The 13,659-nt window shown below is 49.6% G+C and overlaps 1 protein-coding gene across 1 annotated transcript; it reads right to left on the bottom strand.

Moving 5' to 3' along the window:
* Positions 1-2,421: 2,421 nt before the first annotated feature.
* Positions 2,422-11,030, bottom strand: LOC140364320 (CD5 antigen-like). Its single transcript, XM_072450417.1, has 4 exons — positions 10,641-11,030; positions 10,202-10,489; positions 9,432-9,743; positions 2,422-2,463 (listed from the first exon to the last, which is right to left on the bottom strand). Exons 1-4 carry the CDS (start codon positions 10,705-10,707, stop codon positions 2,441-2,443), a joined length of 690 nt encoding a protein of 229 aa, XP_072306518.1. The 5' UTR covers positions 10,708-11,030; the 3' UTR covers positions 2,422-2,440.
* Positions 11,031-13,659: the final 2,629 nt, after the last annotated feature.

The raw sequence follows: 13,659 nt of genomic DNA, 5'->3' as shown, positions 1-13,659 counted from the left end.
GAGGGGGGAGGAGTCTGAGATGGTGAGGGGGGAGGAGTCTGTGATGATGAGGGGGAGGAGTCTGTGATGGTGAGGGGGAGGAGTCTGTGATGGTGAGGGGGGAGGAGTCTGTGATGGTGAGGGGGGAGGAGTCTGTGATGGTGAGGGGGAGGAGTCTGTGATGGTGAGGGGGGAGGAGTCTGTGATGGTGAGGGGGAGGAGTCTGTGATGGTGAGGGGGGAGGAGTCTGTGATGATGAGGGGGGAGGAGTCTGTGATGGTGAGGGGGAGGAGTCTGTGATGGTGAGGGGGGAGGAGTCTGTGATGGTGAGGGGGAGGAGTCTGTGATGGTGAGGGGGGAGGAGTCTGAGATGGTGAGGGGGGAGGAGTCTGTGATGGTGAGGGGGAGGAGTCTGTGATGGTGAGGGGGGAGGAGTCTGTGATGGTGAGGGGGGAGGAGTCTGTGATGGTGAGGGGGAGGAGTCTGTGATGGTGAGGGGGAAGGAGTCTGTGATGGTGAGGGGGGAGGAGTCTGTGATGGTGAGGGGGAGGAGTCTGTGATGGTGAGGGGGGAGGAGTCTGTGATGGTGAGGGGGTGGAGTCTGTGATGGTGAGGGGGGAGGAGTCTGTGATGGTGAGGGGGAGGAGTCTGTGATGATGAGGGGGGAGGAGTCTGTGATGGTGAGGGGGAGGAGTCTGTGATGGTGAGGGGGGAGGAGTCTGTGATGGTGAGGGGGAGGAGTCTGTGATGGTGAGGGGGGAGGAGTCTGTGATGGTGAGGGGGAGGAGTCTGTGATGATGAGGGGGGAGGAGTCTGTGATGTGAGGGGGGAGGAGTCTGTGATGGTGAGGGGGGGAGTCTGTGATGGTGAGGGGGGAGGAGTCTGAGATGGTGAGGGGGGAGGAGTCTGTGATGGTGAGGGGGAGGAGTCTGTGATGGTGAGGGGGGAGGAGTCTGTGATGGTGAGGGGGAGGAGTCTGTGATGGTGAGGGGGGAGGAGTCTGTGATGGTGAGGGGGAGGAGTCTGTGATGGTGAGGGGGGAGGAGTCTGTGATGGTGAGGGGGAGGAGTCTGTGATGGTGAGGGGGAGGAGTCTGAGATGGTGAGGGGGGAGGAGTCTGTGATGGTGATGGGGAGGAGTCTGTGATGGTGAGGTGGGAGGAGTCTGTGATGGTGAGGGGGAGGAGTCTGTGATGGTGAGGGGGGAGGAGTCTGTGATGGTGAGGGGGGAGGAGTCTGAGATGGTGAGGGGGGAGGAGTCTGTGATGGTGAGGGGGAGGAGTCTGTGATGGTGAGGGGGGAGGAGTCTGAGATGGTGAGGGGGGAGGAGTCTGTGATGGTGAGGGGGAGGAGTCTGTGATGGTGAGGGGGGAGGAGTCTGTGATGGTGAGGGGGGAGGAGTCTGAGATGGTGAGGGGGGAGGAGTCTGTGATGGTGAGGGGGGAGGAGTCTGTGATGGTGAGGGGGGAGGAGTCTGAGATGGTGAGGGGGGAGGAGTCTGTGATGGTGAGGGGGAGGAGTCTGTGATAGTGAGGGGGGAGGAGTCTGTGATGGTGAGGTGGGAGGAGTCTGTGATGGTGAGGGGGGAGGAGTCTGTGATGGTGAGGGGGAGGAGTCTGTGATGATGAGGGGGAGGAGTCTGTGATGATGAGGCGGGGCTGTGACTTCCTGAAGTCCACCATCATCTCCACTGTCTTCTGGTCGTTGAACTCCAGGTTGTTACCGCTGCACCAGCCGCTCCACCTCCTGTAGACAGACTCATCCCCGTCTGAGATGAGCCCGATGAGGGTGGTGTCCTGCAGGTGGAGTCGGCGCTCCCCCTGCAGGTGGAGTCGGCGCTCCACCTGCAGGGGGAGTCGGCGCTCCCCCTGCAGGTGGAGTCGGCGCTCCTCCTGCAGGTGGAGTCGGCGCTCCTCCTGCAGGTGGAGTCGGCGCTCCACCTGCAGGTGGAGTCGGGCATGTTGAGCTGGGAGAGCTTGTCCTGGAGCAGAGCAGGAGGTGGTGTTTATCCTGGTGTAGGTCCCAGGGGAGTCCAGGTGCTGCAGGTGAAGTGGAGAGCCAGGTTGATGGTGTCGTCCACAGACCTTTTGGCTCTGTAGGCGAACTGCAGGAGGTCCAGCAGGAGGTCCAGCAGGAGGTCCAGGAGGAGGTCCAGCAGGGGGTCCAGCAGGGGGTCCAGCAGGGGGTCCAGCAGGAGGTCCAGCAGGGGGTCCAGCAGGAGGTCCAGCAGGGGGTCCAGCAGGAGGTCCAGCAGGGGGTCCAGCAGGAGGTCCAGCAGGAGGTCCAGCAGGAGGTCCATCAGGGGGTCCAGCAGGAGGTCCAGCAGGGGGTCCAGCAGGAGGTCCAGCAGGAGGTCCAGCAGGGGGTCCAGCAGGGGGCGGTGAAGGACTTGAGGTGGGGGAGGACCCGGCGCTCAGGAGGAGCTGAACACGTTTAACTCCAGCTCCACTTCAGGCGTCTCTCTAGCGCCGCCTCTGGCCCTGACCTGACACAACAGCAGGTTCTGTTCACAACAAACATTCAGGTCGAGATTAAACCCTAAGAAAACAATAACAAAGTAGTTCTAACCCAGGACTAAACCAGGACTAAACCAGGACTAAACAAGGTCTAACCCAGGACTAAACCAGGACTAAACCAGGACTAAACCAGGTCTAAACCAGGACTAAAGTAGGACTAAACCAGGACTAAACCAGGAATGAACCAGATCTAACCCAGGACTAAACCAGGAATGAACCAGATCTAAACCAGGACTAAACCAGGTCTAAACCAGGACTAAAACAGGACTAAACCAGGACTAAACAAGGTCTAACCCAGGACTAAACCAGGACTAAACCAGGTCTAACCCAGGACTAAACCAGGACTAAACCAGGTCTAAACCAGGACTAAAGTAGGACTAAACCAGGTCTAAACCAGGACTAAACCAGATCTAAACCAGGTCTAAACCAGGTCTAAACCAGGACTAAACCAGGTCTAAACCAGGACTAAACCAGGACTAAAGACTCCAGTACCTTGTAGCAGCAGCAGCAGTAGTAAAGTAGAAGGACGACTGTGACAATCAAAAGTAGAACGACCAGGACTCTGAAGATCAAGTGTGAGTCTGAATCTGCAACACAAAAGGACTCTAACATGAGACTGTGACTCTAACATGAGGCTGTGACTCTAACATGAGGCTGTGACTCTAACATGAGACTGTGACTCTAACATGAGACTGTGACTCTAACATGAGGCTGTGACTCTAACATGAGGCTGTGACTCTAACATGAGACTCTGACTCTAACATGAGGCTGTGACTCTAACATGAGACTGTGACTCTAACATGAGGCTGTGACTCTAACATGAGACTGTGACTCTAACATGAGGCTGTGACTGTGACTCTAACATGAGACTGTGACTCTAACATGAGGCTGTGACTCTAACATGAGACTGTGACTCTAACATGAGACTGTGACTCTAACATGAGGCTGTGACTCTAACATGAGGCTGTGACTCTAACATGAGACTCTGACTCTAACATGAGGCTGTGACTCTAACATGAGACTGTGACTCTAACATGAGGCTGTGACTCTAACATGAGACTGTGACTCTAACATGAGACTGTGACTCTAACATGAGACTGTGACTCTAACATGAGGCTGTGACTCTAACATGAGACTGTGACTCTAACATGAGACTGTGACTCTAACATGAGACTGTGACTCTAACATGAGGCTGTGACTCTAACATGAGGCTGTGACTCTAACATGAGGCTGTGACTCTAACATGAGACTGTGACTCTAACATGAGGCTGTGACTGTGACTCTAACATGAGACTGTGACTCTAACATGAGGCTGTGACTCTAACATGAGACTGTGACTCTAACATGAGACTGTGACTCTAACATGAGGCTGTGACTCTAACATGAGGCTGTGACTCTAACATGAGACTCTGACTCTAACATGAGGCTGTGACTCTAACATGAGACTGTGACTCTAACATGAGGCTGTGACTCTAACATGAGACTGTGACTCTAACATGAGGCTGTGACTGTGACTCTAACATGAGACTGTGACTCTAACATGAGGCTGTGACTCTAACATGAGACTGTGACTCTAACATGAGACTGTGACTCTAACATGAGGCTGTGACTCTAACATGAGGCTGTGACTCTAACATGAGACTCTGACTCTAACATGAGGCTGTGACTCTAACATGAGACTGTGACTCTAACATGAGGCTGTGACTCTAACATGAGACTGTGACTCTAACATGAGACTGTGACTCTAACATGAGACTGTGACTCTAACATGAGGCTGTGACTCTAACATGAGACTGTGACTCTAACATGAGACTGTGACTCTAACATGAGACTGTGACTCTAACATGAGGCTGTGACTCTAACATGAGGCTGTGACTCTAACATGAGACTGTGACTCTAACATGAGGCTGTGACTCTAACATGAGACTGTGACTAACATGAGACTGTGACTCTAACATGAGACTGTGACTCTAACATGAGACTGTGACTCTAACATGAGACTGTGACTCTAACATGAGACTGTGACTCTAACATGAGACTGTGACTCTAACATGAGACTGTGACTCTAACATGAGGCTGTGACTCTAACATGAGGCTGTGACTCTAACATGAGTCTGTGACTCTAACATGAGGCTGTGACTCTAACATGAGTCTGTGACTCTAACATGAGACTGTGACTCTAACATGAGGCTGTGACTCTAACATGAGGCTGTGACTAACATGAGGCTGTGACTCTAACATGAGGCTGTGACTCTAACATGAGACTGTGACTCTAACATGAGACTGTGACTCTAACATGAGGCTGTGACTCTAACATGAGACTGTGACTCCAACATGAGGCTGTGACTCTAACATGAGGCTGTGACTCTAACATGAGACTGTGACTCTAACATAAGACTGTGACTCTAACATGAGGCTGTGACTCTAACATGAGGCTGTGACTCTAACATGAGGCTGTGACTCTAACATGAGGCTGTGACTCTAACATGAGGCTGTGACTCTAACATGAGGCTGTGACTCTAACATGAGACTGTGACTCTAACATGAGGCTGTGACTCTAACATGAGACTGTGACTCTAACATGAGGCTGTGACTCTAACATGAGGCTGTGACTCTAACATGAGGCTGTGACTCTAACATGAGACTGTGACTCTAACATGAGGCTGTGACTCTAACATGAGGCTGTGACTCTAACATGAGACTGTGACTCTAACATGAGGCTGTGACTCTAACATGAGGCTGTGACTCTAACATGAGACTGTGACTCTAACATGAGGCTGTGACTCTAACATGAGGCTGTGACTCTAACATGAGGCTGTGACTCTAACATGAGGCTGTGACTCTAACATGAGACTGTGACTCTAACATGAGGCTGTGACTCTAACATGAGACTGTGACTCTAACATGAGACTGTGACTCTAACATGAGACTGACTCTAACATGAGACTGTGACTCTAACATAAGACTGTGACTCTAACATGAGGCTGTGATTCTAACATGAGTCTGTGACTCTAACATGAGACTGTGACTCTAACATGAGACTGTGACTCTAACATGATGCTGTGACTCTAACATGAGTCTGTGACTCTAACATGAGTCTGTGACTCTAACATGAGACTGTGACTCTAACATGAGACTGTGACTCTAACATGAGGCTGTGACTCTAACATGAGACTGTGACTCTAACATGAGGCTGTGACTGTGACTCTAACATGAGACTGTGACTCTAACATGAGGCTGTGACTCTAACATGAGACTGTGACTCTAACATGAGACTGTGACTCTAACATGAGGCTGTGACTCTAACATGAGACTGTGACTCTAACATGAGGCTGTGACTCTAACATGAGACTGTGACTAACATGAGACTGTGACTCTAACATGAGACTGTGACTCTAACATGAGACTGTGACTCTAACATGAGACTGTGACTCTAACATGAGACTGTGACTCTAACATGAGACTGTGACTCTAACATGAGACTGTGACTCTAACATGAGGCTGTGACTCTAACATGAGGCTGTGACTCTAACATGAGTCTGTGACTCTAACATGAGGCTGTGACTCTAACATGAGTCTGTGACTCTAACATGAGACTGTGACTCTAACATGAGGCTGTGACTCTAACATGAGGCTGTGACTAACATGAGGCTGTGACTCTAACATGAGGCTGTGACTCTAACATGAGTCTGTGACTCTAACATGAGACTGTGACTCTAACATGAGGCTGTGACTCTAACATGAGGCTGTGACTAACATGAGGCTGTGACTCTAACATGAGGCTGTGACTCTAACATGAGACTGTGACTCTAACATGAGACTGTGACTCTAACATGAGGCTGTGACTCTAACATGAGACTGTGACTCCAACATGAGGCTGTGACTCTAACATGAGGCTGTGACTCTAACATGAGACTGTGACTCTAACATAAGACTGTGACTCTAACATGAGGCTGTGACTCTAACATGAGGCTGTGACTCTAACATGAGGCTGTGACTCTAACATGAGACTGTGACTCTAACATGAGGCTGTGACTCTAACATGAGGCTGTGACTCTAACATGAGGCTGTGACTCTAACATGAGACTGTGACTCTAACATGAGGCTGTGACTCTAACATGAGACTGTGACTCTAACATGAGACTGTGACTCTAACATGAGGCTGTGACTGTAACATGAGACTGACTCTAACATGAGACTGTGACTCTAACATAAGACTGTGACTCTAACATAAGACTGTGACTCCAACATGAGGCTGTGACTCTAACATGAGGCTGTGACTCTAACATGAGGCTGTGACTCTAACATGAGACTGTGACTCTAACATGAGGCTGTGACTCTAACATGAGGCTGTGACTCTAACATGAGACTGTGACTCTAACATGAGGCTGTGACTCTAACATGAGACTGTGACTCTAACATGAGACTGTGACTCTAACATGAGACTGACTCTAACATGAGACTGTGACTCTAACATAAGACTGTGACTCTAACATGAGGCTGTGATTCTAACATGAGTCTGTGACTCTAACATGAGACTGTGACTCTAACATGAGACTGTGACTCTAACATGATGCTGTGACTCTAACATGAGTCTGTGACTCTAACATGAGTCTGTGACTCTAACATGAGACTGTGACTCTAACATCATGCTGTGACTCTAACATGAGGCTGTGACTCTACCATGAGTATGTGACTCTAACATGAGACTGTGACTCTAACATGATGCTGTGACTCTAACATGAGGCTGTGACTCTAACATGAGGCTGTGACTCTAACATGAGGCTGTGACTCTAACATGAGGCTGTGACTCTAACATGAGGCTGTGACTCTAACATGAGACTGTGACTCTAACATGAGGCTGTGACTCTAACATGAGACTGTGACTCTAACATGAGACTGTGACTCTAACATGAGACTGACTGTAACATGAGACTGTGACTCTAACATAAGACTGTGACTCTAACATGAGGCTGTGACTCTAACATGAGTCTGTGACTCTAACATGAGTCTGTGACTCTAACATGAGACTGTGACTCTAACATGATGCTGTGACTCTAACATGAGTCTGTTACTCTAACATGAGTCTGTGACTCTAACATGAGACTGTGACTCTAACATGATGCTGTGACTCTAACATGAGGCTGTGACTCTACCATGAGTCTGTGACTCTAACATGAGACTGTGACTCTAACATGATGCTGTGACTCTAACATGAGGCTGTGACTCTAACATGAGACTGTGACTCTAACATGAGACTGTGACTCTAACATGAGGCTGTGACTCTAACATGAGGCTGTGACTCTAACATGAGGCTGTGACTCTACCATGAGTCTGTGACTCTAACATGAGACTGTGACTCCAACATGATGCTGTGACTCTAACATGAGGCTGTGACTCTAACATGAGACTGTGACTCTAACATGAGACTGTGACTCTAACATGAGGCTGTGACTCTAACATGAGGCTGTGACTAACATGAGGCTGTGACTCTAACATGAGGCTGTGACTCTAACATGAGACTGTGACTCTAACATGAGACTGTGACTCTAACATGAGGCTGTGACTCTAACATGAGGCTGTGACTCTAACATGAGACTGTGACTCTAACATGATGCTGTGACTCTAACATGAGGCTGTGACTCTAACATGAGGCTGTGACTCTAAAATGAGACTGTGACTCTAACATGATGCTGTGACTCTAAGATGAGGCTGTGACTCTAACATGAGACTGTGACTCTAACATGAGGCTGTAACTCTAACATGTGACTGTGACTCTAACATGATGCTGTGACTCTAACATGAGACTGTGACTCTAACATGAGACTGTGACTCTAACATGATGCTGTGACTCTAACATGATGCTGTGACTCTAACATGAGACTGTGACTCTAACATGAGACTGTGACTCTAACATGAGGCTGTGACTCTAACATGAGGCTGTGACTCTAACATGAGGCTGTGACTCTAACATGAGGCTGTGACTCTACCATGAGTCTGTGACTCTAACATGAGACTGTGACTCCAACATGATGCTGTGACTCTAACATGAGGCTGTGACTCTAACATGAGACTGTGACTCTAACATGAGACTGTGACTCTAACATGAGGCTGTGACTCTAACATGAGGCTGTGACTAACATGAGGCTGTGACTCTAACATGAGGCTGTGACTCTAACATGAGACTGTGACTCTAACATGAGACTGTGACTCTAACATGAGGCTGTGACTCTAACATGAGGCTGTGACTCTAACATGAGACTGTGACTCTAACATGATGCTGTGACTCTAACATGAGGCTGTGACTCTAAAATGAGACTGTGACTCTAACATGATGCTGTGACTCTAAGATGAGGCTGTGACTCTAACATGAGACTGTGACTCTAACATGAGGCTGTAACTCTAACATGAGACTGTGACTCTAACATGATGCTGTGACTCTAACATGTGACTGTGACTCTAACATGAGACTGTAACTCTAACATGAGACTGTGACTCTAACATGATGCTGTGACTCTAACATGTGACTGTGACTCTAACATGAGACTGTGACTCTAACATGAGGCTGTGACTCTAACATGTGACTGTGACTCTAACATGAGACTGTGACTGTGACTCTAACATGAGACTGTGACTGTGACTCTAACATGAGACTGTGACTCTAACATGAGTCTTTGACTCTAACATGAGACTGTGACTCTAACATGAGACTGTGATTCTCACATGAGGCTGTGACTCTAACATGAGGCTGTGACTCTAACATGAGACTGTGACTCTAACATGAGGCTGTGACTCTAACATGAGACTGTGACTCTAACATGTGGCTGTGACTCTAACATGAGGCTGTGACTCTAACATGAGGCAGTGACTCTAACATGAGGCTGTGACTCTAACATGAGGCTGTGACTCTAACATGAGGCTGTGTTGCTGTACTCACCTCCCACATGGAGCTGGAGGGCGTGGCTCTGAGAGGAGAAGGCGTGGTCGAACACCTGCAGGTGGTTTCCTTTGTGGGCGGGGCCAGTGTCAGAGAACAGGAAGTGTGCAGAGTGATTGACAGCGGGCAGGGTGTGGTTCTGAGTGAGGTTCACAGTGGGAGAGAGGAGCTGGAAGGAGCCTCCTGGGAACTGTGGCTCCACAGAGCATTTGACCCTGAACTTTGACCCCGGCTTCACCCGGACCCCCTGCGGCAGGGCCTCGGAGGCCCCGTCTAACACAGACAGGGAGATGATTGGACGATTCAGTAAGTCTGTGGAGAGAGAGGATGAAGAGGTTTAAGGCCCGAGTCCAGGGTCAGAGGTCACATTCTGGGTGCAGTGTTCTCTTTTCCTGTCGACACAAATGTTTCACTCCAAAGTAAATAAAGGGTCAAATGTGTGAGGTGAAGGTCGAGGAGCGAGAGAGGAAGAACGTGAGGCTCACTAAAGGTTCATTCATTTCTCGGGGTCAGATGAAGTTAAACATGTGGAGCCCAGTTCAGACTTTGGAGGAACAAACATATTATTTTAGTGTTAAAAGCACTGATTAAAAGTCTGTATTGTTTATGTTAAGGAAATTCATATTGAAAGGATTTTTTATTTCCTTGTTATAAAACAACATCAAATAAAATACCCAAAACCACGTGTTTGGAGGGGATTATTGTGATTATTATAATTCTTTACGTCTTATCGCCGAACTCCTAAAAATGTATCAGACTTTCACTTTTACCTGAACACACCACCTCCAGAGCCTCAGAAGAGGAAGAGTCTGTGACACACTCTCTCACTGTAAACTTCTTCACACAGTAAGGGTGGATCTCCCACACACGACTCTGTGGAAAATCATCTCTTTCTCCTCCAGAAACAGCAGAGCCACAGTCCAGGTCTCGACACACAGCAGCTGTGGCCCCCAGGTCCCAGAAGCCATAGGCCTTCACCACTCGTCTCCACTCTCCTCTGTGTTTCACCTCCACAGTCCCAGCACAGCGACTGGCCCCTCCCACCAGCCTGAGCGGCTCTGAACAGACAAGAGACAGAGTGAGCCCCGCCCTTTTACCTTAGCAGCTGATGCCCCGCCCTTTTACCTTAGCAGCTGAAGCCCCGCCTCTTTACTTGAGCAGCTGAAGCCCCGCCCCTTTACCTGAGCAACTGAAGCCCCGCCCCTTTACCTGAGCAGGTGAGGTTGACAGCGGCTCCAGAGGAGCAGGTCCTTGAGCTGTAGCGGGGACAGTCCATCAGAGCAGACTCATGGCCCTCACAGTAGAACGTCTGCAGTCCCAGAGGAGAGACCGCCCCCTGGAGGAGAGAAGGAGCCCCACAGCCCAGCTCCCTGCACAGCACCTCTGCACCCTGAAGGTCCAAGGCCTCTTCACAGAGCCAGGTCCAGGACTGATCCCAGATCTGCACTGATCCTGAGCACAGGCCGGACCCCGAGACCAGCCGCACCGAGTCTGTGGACACATGTGTGACATCACCGCTCTGAGCCAATAGGACACACACATGTGTGACATCACCGCTCTGAGTCAATAGGACACACACATGTGTGACATCACCGCTCTGAGCCAATAGGACACACACATGTGTGTGACATCACCGCTCTGAGCCAATAGGACACACACATGTGTGACATCACCGCTCTGAGCCAATAGGACACAAACATGTGTGTGACATCACCGCTCTGAGCCAATAGGACACACACATGTGTGACATCACCGCTCTGAGCCAATAGGACACACACATGTGTGACATCACCGCTCTGAGCCAATAGGACACACACATGTGTGACATCACCGCTCTGAGCCAATAGGACACACACATGTGTGACATCACCGCTCTGAGCCAATAGGACACACACATGTGTGACATCACCGCTCTGAGCCAATGTCTGAGGAAATAAATATTGAAATGTCCTTGTTATAAAACAAGATCAAATAAAATACCCAAAACCACGTGTTTGGAGGGGATTATTGTGATTATTATAATTCTTTACGTCTTATCGCCGAACTCCTAAAAATGTATCAGACTTTCACTTTTCCCTGAACACACCACCTCCAGAGCCTTAGAAGAGGAAGAGTCTGTGCTGTAGACACACTCTCTCACTGTAGACTCCTTCACACAGTCAGAGTAGATTTACCACACACGACTCAGCTGAAAATCATCTCTTTTTCCTCCATAGGCCTTCACCCCTCGTCTCCACTCTCCTCTGTGTTTCACCTCCACAGTCCCAACACAGCGACTGGCCCCTCCCACCAGCCTGAGCGGCTCTGAACAGACAAGAGACAGAGTGAGCCCCGCCCCTTTACCTGAGCAGATGAAGCCCCGCCCCTTTACCTGAGCAGATGAAGCCCCGCCCCTTTACCTGAGCAGATGAAGCCCCGCCCCTTTACCTGAGCAGATGAAGCCCCGCCCCTTTACCTGAGCAGCTGAAGCCCCACCCCTTTACCTGAGCAGGTGAAGCCCCGCCCCTTCCCCCTGACTCCTCCTCTCAGTGCCCTCCTGAGCCCTGTTTGCTCTCGTGTCGTCTCCAGCTCTCTACAGGAAGTGATCAAACCTCGGCCAATCACATGCAATCATCCATTCATTTTCTTTTGCTGTATCCGGGGCAGGGTCATGAAGGCAGCAGACTGAGCAGGGACAGACTTCCCTTACTTCCCTCACCCCAGACACTTCCTCTTGCTCCCGGGGCGTTCCCAGGCCAGAGACATAGTCCCTTCAGTTTGTCCTGGGTCTTCCGTGGGGCCTCTTCTCTGTGGGACATGAACTCCTCCCCGGGGAGGCTTTGTCCAGCAAAATTCAGAACAGATGGAGGAGCAGCAGCTCTACTCCTAGCTCCTCCCGTGTGACTGAGCCACCCTGAGGAGAAAACTTATTTGGACCAGTTGTTTCTGTGATCTTGTCTTTCGGTCATCACCCAAAGTTGATGACCAAAGGTGAGAGTATAACGTAGTTTGAGGTGTAAATCTCACTCCTGAGCCTCCGCTAAGGTCTACTCCAGGAACTGGAGAGGAGAATCTGACCTCAGAGAATCAAACTTCAGCTTCAGGAGGAGCAGTGTGGAGAAGGCTTTACACCGTGTCCTTCATGGTGTCTTTTAGGGGGTGCTCCGGGAATCTTTGGTCCGGGCCCTTTTCTCTGGTAGTATGGGGTCCGGGGACAATTGCTCTGGGAGTCTGGAGTCCGGGGCTCTTTGCTCTGGGAGTATAGGGTCTAAGGCCCTTTGCTTCGAGAGTCTGGGGCCCCTGTCTGTCCGGAGCAGGAGCTGTGTTCACTGCAGTCAGACTTGTTACAGTGCATGAGGGATCCACAGGGCTGCTCTTTGTCGCCGCTTCTGTTCATTGCTGCAAACGCTGTTACGATCCTGATCTGCTGCTGCGAGCGCCATAAGATCCTGATCTGCTGCTGCGAGCGCCATAAGATCCTGATCTGCTGCTGCGAGCGCCATAAGATCCTGATCTGCTGCTGCGAGCGCCATAAGATCCTGATCTGCTGCTGCAGAACTTTGATCGTCTCATTGGATTCAATGGAAAGATGTGATAAAAGTCTGATTGTTGTGTTAGTGAAATGAGGAGATGTGCTGTTGTGGCAAACAGCTGATGAATAAATTATTCAAGAGACTTTTGGAAGTGCTGCGGTGGTGGAGTGGTTGAGGAGACAGCACATGTGTTAAATAAAGCCTTTGATCGAAAATAAAGATACTAAAATGAGTGGTTTTGCTTCTAACTTTGACGTTTAAAAAGCTGAATTGTGTCTTGAATGTGATCCGTGTGTGATATAAATCAAAGTCTTTTGTCCCAGCGCCTCATTCTGACCCGAGTTTTGTTCAAGGCCGTTTTTCCGAGTCGGATGTGGGATCTACAGTTCCCGAGATCACGTGAATACAGCATCTCTGAGTGTGTGACTGTGGCAGAGTGGTTGTCCTCAGAGTGAGTGTCTTTACCTGCTGAGCTGTTGTTTTCGGACAGGACCCCTGCACAAAGAAAAGTCATGTCACAGGGTGGCGGTCGCATGACACAAAATTGTTGTTGTTTCCGCACACATTTTATCAGTTTGATGGAAACTGGAAGCTCACTATTGCTCTGCTCACACTCTGAGGTTTGACACAGGCTTATTCACATTTTCAACTTCTTAAGACATATTTCCCTCATAAAACATGTGAACAACATTTAAGGACTAAGAACCCTCGGTGTG

This window comes from Eucyclogobius newberryi, unplaced genomic scaffold (genome assembly GCF_026437365.1).
Source record: "Eucyclogobius newberryi isolate DKJ021-1_F unplaced genomic scaffold, fEucNew1.0.hap1 SCAF_18, whole genome shotgun sequence".
Lineage (NCBI taxonomy): Eukaryota > Metazoa > Chordata > Actinopteri > Gobiiformes > Gobiidae > Eucyclogobius > Eucyclogobius newberryi.
Note: the sequence above shows the minus strand (reverse complement) of the source record. Positions and strands in the feature narration are given on the sequence as shown.